Source organism: Trichechus manatus, unplaced genomic scaffold (genome assembly GCF_000243295.1).
Source record: "Trichechus manatus latirostris isolate Lorelei unplaced genomic scaffold, TriManLat1.0 scaffold00048, whole genome shotgun sequence".
Lineage (NCBI taxonomy): Eukaryota > Metazoa > Chordata > Mammalia > Sirenia > Trichechidae > Trichechus > Trichechus manatus.
In genome coordinates, this window is record NW_004443984.1 from 9920061 (window position 1) to 9928321 (window position 8261).

General features: G+C 52.1%; 1 protein-coding gene across 1 annotated transcript; it reads left to right on the top strand.

Moving 5' to 3' along the window:
• Nucleotides 1-1637: 1637 nt before the first annotated feature.
• On the top strand, nt 1638-4678 carry PLA2G2E (phospholipase A2 group IIE). The gene is made up of 4 exons (XM_004377178.2): nt 1638-1677; nt 2349-2484; nt 2670-2776; nt 4519-4678. Exons 1-4 carry the CDS (start codon nt 1638-1640, stop codon nt 4659-4661), a joined length of 426 nt encoding a protein of 141 aa, XP_004377235.1. The 3' UTR covers nt 4662-4678.
• Nucleotides 4679-8261: the final 3583 nt, after the last annotated feature.

The following is an 8261-nucleotide window of genomic DNA, read 5'->3' on the forward strand; positions in this document are numbered from 1 at the left end:
TAAAAAATGGGGGGTGACCATAGCACCCGCACGATGGGACTGTTTGAAGGTTCATTGAAGTATTTCTTGTGAAGGGCTTGGTACAGTGCCCAGCTCACAGTGGGTACTCAGTGAGAGCTAGTTGCTTATTGCACTTGAGCGTCCCATTCTTCCATGAAGGAGGCATATCCTCATGATACAGACAGGAAAACTGAGCGAGGGAAAGGATCTGCCCAAGACCACATCATAAGTGGTGGAACCAGGACTCCAAGGCCACAAGTCAGGCGGCTCCCAGGTCCTGAAAGTTGATGGAAGTGGATGGTCAAGTTATCCCAGTCACAGAACAGGAACCAGGAGGGCAGGGGGAAGAGGGAGTCACAGCCCAGGTCAGGAGGGTCTGCCTGGTGGGGGAATCAAGGGAGGGGGCACCTGCCAGCAAACGAGGTTACCAGAGGCATAGCGAGAGTAACGAGCACCCACGGGCAATCTCTAAATGTGCGTCCCCCCTCAGCGAGGGGGTGGTGATTTGCCGACCTGCCTCTTCTGGCGCCCCCTTGGACTTGCGCCTGGAGTCAAATGCCCCCTCTAACCTCCCCCGCCCCGTCCTCGTTACACCTCTGGAGGTCACTGCGAGTCCGTGGCCAGGGGGGCTTTGGCATTTCTGATCACAACAGGGCCAGGCCCGGCATAGAAGAGAGGGGGCTCCTGGGTGCTGGCCTCCTTCCCACTGGCCTCCAACCTTCTCTGAAAACTGGCCTCGATGTTCTGACCTGACCAGGGGTACAGCAGCCCCAAGGATGACATCAAAAGGACCAAGTTTCCAGCACTGCTGGAGTGTGGGTTTTCCAGCTGACAGACAGAGCCCGTTTCTACAGCAGCCACACCGCACTGCACAGGGATCTGGGGAAACAGAAGTAACATCTGGGAGCATTTTCACTGCTTGCCAAAGAAGCAGAAGCCTGCCTGGGAAAGAACAATGAAGACATCCGAGCCCAGCTGGCTAACCTCCCAGCTGCAGCCTATATGTTTTCGGACAAATGGCCCTCCTGGGGCCCCGGGGCCTGCTAAGTGTCAAGCAGCTCAGCATGTCTGTGCTCTCCCTTTGGGTAATGTGCTCTGTGTGTGGGGAGGGGCGAGCTGGGGAGCAGCAGGGAGGGGAGGGCATGTTGATGTTGTAGCTTGTGTCATGGAAAGATGACAGACTTGGCCCTTGGCACTTCCATGCCATGTGAACTTAAACCTCTTAGCCTGTCTGGGCCTCAGTTGCTATAGCAGTAAAATGAGGCTGAGGAAAAAAATCGGAAGAATGCAAAGCATCCGGAACAGCACCTGGCTCACAGATTTTGGGGGAAGGGAAGTAGATGGGAAGGGCAGTGAAAAGAAAGCGAGCCACAGAATTGCCACCCTCACAGAAAAAAAAAAAAACAACACTCCCTGGAAGCAGAGCTCACAGGCCCCAGGCTGGCCCCGCCCCCTGGGGACTTGGCCAAAGTCCTGGAAGTATCATTGCATCACTGGGCATTTGGGAGTTAATGATGGGGAGTGGACGGACCAGGTATTTAACCAACTGGGGAGGTGCCCTGAGATCAGAGGTGCCCCTGCTCGCTACCTTCTTCTCTGCAGCCCAGCTCCTGGCCCCTGCTCACCTCTTCCCCAGGATGAAGCCGCCCCCTGTTCTGATCTGCCTTTGCCTCCTGGGTAAGTGACCCTTGTGACCTTTACCCTCCCCCACCCCATCCCTGGATGCACTTGAGCCCACCCCAGCCAGGCTTCTGGGGAGGGCATGGCAGGTACCCAAAGCTGCAGGCCACCCCTCCAGCCACCAGGGTCATCCTGAGGTCCTTCTGCCTGAGCCAGCACTGCCCGGGGGGTAGAGGGTGAGGAGAGAGGGGCAAGCTGGGTGAGCTGGGGGACATTTTTGGCTCACACCTGCTGCATCAGGAGAGGAGGAGTCCAGGAGGTCAAGGTGGTTAGGAACATGTCCAGGCTGTCTGATGAGATTTGGGGAGACAGATCCTTCTGAGGGAGATGAGGCTGACCCCTGAGGGACGATCAGGAGGGGTGGGCGAGGTGATGTTCTGGGAGATGGTGGGGAGACCGGATGTGCTGACATGATGGGCGAGGACTAGGGATTAGGGCACCATGGGTGGTGTTTTTGTTGCTTTTGGGAGTGGGCTGCCTTGGGGAGGTGAGACCGAAAAAAAAAAAAACCGACCCATTGCCGTCAAGTCGATTCTGACTCAGCAACTGGATATCTGGAGAGATGCCTGGAATGAGATTCGAGAGGAAATTGGCTGCAGAGGGTGGGGCCCTGGGTGGACGCTTACTGGTGCCAAGGGTCTGGTGGTCCCCGCTCTCACTCCCTGCAGTGGCCCTGGCCAGCGGGAACCTGGTGCAGTTTGGGGTGATGATTGAGAGGATGACGGGGAAGCCAGCGCTGCAGTACAACTACGGCTGCCACTGTGGCATCGGCGGCTCCCGCGGGCCTGTGGACCAGACTGACTGGTGACGGGGGCGGCCCAGCAGGGGGACCTCTCTGGGGAGGGAGGAGCCGGGGGCCTCTGGGGACAGCCACAAGTGGGTGCTGGCTTCCTCAGGCCTGGAAGCTCCCTGGAGCCCCTGGTTCCCTGGGCAGCCCCTTGCCCTCCCCCATGGCTTACAGGCCTCTCAGGCTGACGGTGACCCTACAGGTGCTGCCATGCCCACGACTGTTGCTACGGGCGCCTGGAGAAGCTGGGCTGTGAACCCAAACTGGAAAAGTATCTGTTCTCCACCAGCAGGCACAGCATCTTCTGTGGTAGGTGAACAGCCCTGGAGTAGCCCCTGTCCCACAAGTGTCCACCTGGGACACCTAGGAGACAGCTCAGACAGGAAGTCCCTCCTGATGGTGACCCTCAGGCCTCAGGAGGGCCAGTGCTGGGCTGGAGGGGGGGCTCTCCCTTGTCATGTGAGTGTGGGGAGGCCTGTGCACCTGTCGAGAAGCTCACCTGGCCCCCAGGTGCTTCCTCCCACCCTGCTCCAGCCTCTAGAGAGAGGAGCAGAGGGGCTGAGCTGGGCCAGGCCCAGAGGAGCTGAGCTCACATACCCCTCCCCAGGGCCACGTAGGAACTGCAGGGGACGTCCCAGGACACGGCCTCAAGGACTGGGTCCAGGCAGAGAGCTGGAGCTTCCCCAGGCTGGTTTGCTCCGTTGGATACATTAACTCTCAGTAGTGAAGCAGCCTTAACCAAAGGAGAACGTGGATGGCTCCATACAGCCCAGCCCCACAGAGAGAGCCTGGTTCAGAGAACCAAGCCTTCTTTCTGTGGCAAAGCCAGGAGCAGCCTACAGGGAGGGCAAGGCCACGAGCATGGGGCACAGCGGCATTCAGAGAGGCTCAGATCTCTAAGGTCTGTCCTGTGGGAGGGCAGACGTGGCTGCAGAGGGCAGAGCCAGGACTGGAGACACTGGAGACACTGGAGACAGGTTTGGCTCAGTTTCTTGCTCCTGGAACATCCACTCAGCAGGGCAGCTTTGTCAGGTAATGAGAGCCCTGTCACCAGGGTTCATGCAATGCCAGATGGCCCCTGTTAGGGACGGCATTGAGAGAGTGAGAGGAGGGGATGCTGGAGTCTTCTTGGGGCTTCACCTTTTACCTCTGTGTGACTTTGGGCAAGTAACCTAAGCAACTGCTTCCTCATCTATAAAACGAAGATAACCACACCTGTTTCCCCAGCTTAGTCTGTGCCCTGGTGAGAACCCCCAAAAGAGGTGGACTAGCAGGACTGTTAAGCCCCTTCCAGCCCTGAGTTTTACTCAAATAGCAGGCGTAGGCAAGACACTGGCTGGGAAGGGAAACTGACCTTTGAGGGGGAAATGAGGAGCCCCGCAAATTTCTGAGCTGTGCCTGTGTTCAGGGGACAAAAGGAGCCCCAGGCACTGGGGGCAAACAGAGGCAGCTGCCCAGGGAGAAGAGGAGGAGTCTGCTGGGCCCTTGGTGCCTGGAGAGCTGACCCCAGGTCAGGGTGGAAGTCTGATTCCCACAGCAGAGCAATGGGCTCTGTCCACTCTAAATGAGGACGGGCAGAGGGCCCCAGGAGACCACAAGCTTTGGTCTCAATGGCCTCCAGTCTGGGCACAGGCTGCTCTGGGGCATGCCTTGGCCATCTGGAACTGAGTTGCTGTTATTTTGCAGCTGTCCCTCTGCTTGATGGCTGCAGTCCCACCATCAGCAATGCATTACATGCAGAGGGGTTGCCTAAAAGCCCTGTGGGCTGGGAGCAGTGAGAGTCAGAGACCCAGTTGGTTCCCTTGGGGCAGGAGAGCATAACGGACTTGGAGGGGAAGGAGGGACAGCTAGGACTAACTTCCAGCCTCCCCCGTGCATGAGCCCAGCAGGCCCCTGTGCCCTGCCCCTGAAGCATCCCCCAGGAGAGTGGGCTTCCACCAAGAATGGGGCTGAGAATGAGGGCCCAGGGGCAGCCAGCCACTATCACATCCATTTCTGAGAGCAAGGAGTCCTCAAGCCTCCTCGTCTCTGACTCACCATGTCCCATCCAGCCGGCAGAACCGCCTGCCAGCGGCTGACCTGCACGTGTGACAAGAGGGCCGCACTCTGCTTTCGCCACAACCTGGACACCTACAACCACAAATACGCCCATTACTCCAAAAAGCTGTGCACTGGACCTACCCCGCCCTGCTAAGTCTTGGCAGGGCCTCCTCCCTGGGGCCCTCGGAGAGCCCCTCACGGCTGTGATAGCCCCAGGCCTGGGGAACATCAACACCAAAGGCAAAACACAATCTTGCTTCCTCCCCTTCTGAAAAATTTCTTTCCTGGAAACCCATCCCTCCCCGGAGGCTCCCAGACTGTGGCCTGGAGCACCACTAGCCTTCCGGTCACATCTTCCCCTTAGGAACAGCCATGGGATCCTTCAGCATCCAGAAGATTCCATGACCCACCTCTAGGATCCCAGTTCCCTCTTCTGAATATGTGAATAATGTTTCCCTATAATTCTAACATTCCTCGACTCTCAGATTCCATTGTTTAGGATTTAGTCTACAGTTTCATTCATTCATTCATTTTTGAGCATATACTATGTGCCAGCAGTGTCTAAGCACTGAGTGGGCTACAGTGGAAACAAACCAGACATGAATGCCCCTTGCTGTGCGGTGCCAACATTGTGTCCTTCTAATTGTCCATTATAGTAAGTTTTGGTGATTCTAACATTCTACAATCTTATCCAAGAAAAATGGCAATATTTCTGGTCATATGGCATAATATGAAAAGTACAAAAAAATACCAACTTAAAAATATTGTTCCCACTATGCCATTGGGCCTTAAATCCCCACCATTAGCAATTCAAAGACTGCTCAAGAGTAAAAAGAGGCTCTGGGATGATCTCACTCAAACCCCTCCTTGGACAGACAGACGAGGCCAGAGAGGGGAAGTTCTTACCTGAGTGGATACCCTGACTCCCAGGCTACTCTCTTCATTTCTTCATAAGTCATTCTCAGCCATGGGCACTCTGGTATGGCCATATTAACCAGATTGACTAGCCGCCATCTTGGAAAGAGCACAGTGTCTGGGGGAGGTCAGCTGTGGGGAGCTCCGGCCAAGGTCGGGCTCCTGGTGAAGGGAGGGAGGAGAGAGAGCTTCAACATCATCAGGCCCACGCCAGCCATCTGACTCCTATGCCATGAAGACTTTTTTGAACCAAAGGATCCCACCAGATGGAATGCAGTCTACTCTGGAAGCAATATATTTCAGCAGATTTTACGCCTAAATATAGATATCATATCTTCCCTGTACAGTCTTACAGGATTGTCTTTCCCATGTGAAAATGCATTGCACAGGCACGGCGCACAGCAGAGATTGAATAGATGTCCACTCCCTTCATCCCTTCCATGGTGTATGTGCAGCTTTCAGGGCTTTGAGGGAAGAAATGGGTGGATGAAACCAAAGGGATGAGCTGTCATAAACTGTAAAAAGTGAAGTTCTGTGCTAGCAAAAAAAACAAAGGGGGCAGGAATGTGAGCTTTGCTGTTGTAACTGACTCAAATTCTTGTTAAAGAATGAGCATGACTTCAGAACACCATGTCTTAAAGTAAAAATGGGTTGTGGGGAGCAGGGAGCTTGCTCTTCATTTGTTGGAAAAAATGGTCCTGAGGCGCCCTCTGGTGTCCATTTTATTCAGGCTATTACCAATAGACCAGTTGCCATGGAGTCTGTTCTAGCTATTGTCAAACTCCACGTTATGTCAGAGTAGACTGTCCTCCATAGGGTTTCAATCAATGATCTTTTGGAAGTACATCACCAGGCCTTTCTTCCAAGGCACCTCTGGATGAACTCAACTTTCCAGCCTTTCAATTAGCAGCCAAGCATGTTAACCTTTTGCACCACCCAAGAACCTGAACATGGCTTAAACCTGGATTTTCTTTCATCAGGTGGGAAAGTGATTCTGGGACAGTAAGATTAGTCCCTTCTCACTTTCAATAATAAATACGCTGATAAATTACCAAATAAAACCTTACAACCATCTTAAAATGATGGTGCTACTGCAGAACGAGGAAACACAGGAAGAACGAGCTGTCTTGGACAAGATGAAGAGAAGTTATGTTCTGGGCAGGATGAACTCAAGATAACGACGGGATGAGTAACTGGTGATCTTGAAGTTGCATAACCGTCTGACAAAGTAAACATTGGAACCTAAAGAACAAGAGCACAGCGTACCTGTTGTGTGATCCACCCTCACTAGGTTGTGAGCTTCTTGACCGCAGACCAGGTCTTGCCCTTTGTTTTCCCTGTACTTAACACATCTGATGAATAAATAAATAGTTCTGTTTAAATTCCATTTGTGTGTGTGTGTGTGTGTGCACGCACATGTGAATGCACCCTTGTGTGTATAGTACAAACACTTGATTTCAAGCTGCAGACTTAGGAAGAGGACCGAACCCCTCCCCCCACAAAAAAACAAAAACAAAAAAACAAAGAACCCTGAATTTGAACTCAGAGGTTCCAGGTATAGACCTTTGCTCTGCCACTTGGCAGCAGTGGGTCTATTCTCGAGCCTCATGCTCACAGTGTGGGGCATGCAGAGCAGCATCAGCAGCCATCAGGGATCTTGCTGAAAATGCAGAATCTTGAACCCCACCCTAGACTTGCTGAATTAGAATCTTTGTTAACAAGAGCTCCAGGGGATTTCTGTGCACGTTACACTCTGAGAAGCTGTAATATATGGCAATAAAATAGCTTCTACATTTGTAAGACAGAACAGTGACAGTTACCTTGCAGTTTGGTTTTTGCAAGGTTTAAATATGTTAGCATGTGTGAAAGTACACAAAATAATGCCTAGCATATAATAAGCATTCATGTTCAATGAATGATTGGGTAATAAGAAGAAGAAACAGCTGTTGTCAAGTCAACTCCAACTCATGGGATTCCATGTGTGTCACGGAACTGTGCTCCATAAGGTTTTCAATGACTGATTTTTCTGAAGTAGATTGTCAGACCTTTCTTCCAGGGCACTTGAGTCCACTTGGGTGGACTTAAACCATCAACCTTTAGATCAGTAGCCAAGCACTTAACCATTTGCTATACCAGAGATTCTATAATAACAATAGCTAACATTTATTAAGTGCTTGGCAATTACCAGGCACTGTTCTAAGTGCTTTATGTGTTATTAACCCATGAAGTGAATGAACTAATGAATGAATGAATGAGGCAAGGAGACTACGTCATGGCTGGAGGGGGACTTTGTTACCTAAATATTTCATAGCTTGACTCTCCCAATTTTGATGACAGGATTTCAGATTGTTTTCGCTTTTGTTCCCACTTAGCATCTAACAAAAGCTACGCATGAAGTGTTCAATTACAACTTGCTGAATAAGTGATTAGAAGTCACATTGGAATTCCAGAGTTGGCTGGAGCCCGATTTTGATTTCATGGACATTCCTCTGCTTCTTTGGGGTTCTTTGCAGTATCACCACCCGAGAACTGAGTGCTTTAATAAGGTGCATCCTTTCCTTCAATAAGTGTTTATACTAGCTATGTTCCTGGCCCTTTGCTGGATGCTGGAGATAGAGATGAATCAGACATGGTCAACTGGCAGACAGACATCACCAATTATTCTATAACAGTAAGTGTTATAACTGAGCTAGAAACGCAGTATCAGGACCAGTGTTTCCTCAAGCCCTCCATCCTCCATCCTGTCTCCCTCCTGTCCACCCAGGCCAGCTTCATCTTCCCATGGCTTGATTTCCATCATGTGACTCCTCTGCCCTGGCATCTCAGTGGCTCGCCATTG

Excerpts from the sequence above, each read along its gene's own strand:
- PLA2G2E (XM_004377178.2), top strand. The coding sequence starts at position 1,638 with ATGAAGCCGCCCCCTGTTCTGATCTGCCTTTGCCTCCTGG. Across the intron at positions 2,485-2,669 it reads CCTGTGGACCAGACTGACTG|GTGCTGCCATGCCCACGACT; the intron begins GTGACGGGGGCG and ends GTGACCCTACAG. Across the intron at positions 2,777-4,518 it reads CAGGCACAGCATCTTCTGTG|CCGGCAGAACCGCCTGCCAG; the intron begins GTAGGTGAACAG and ends TGTCCCATCCAG.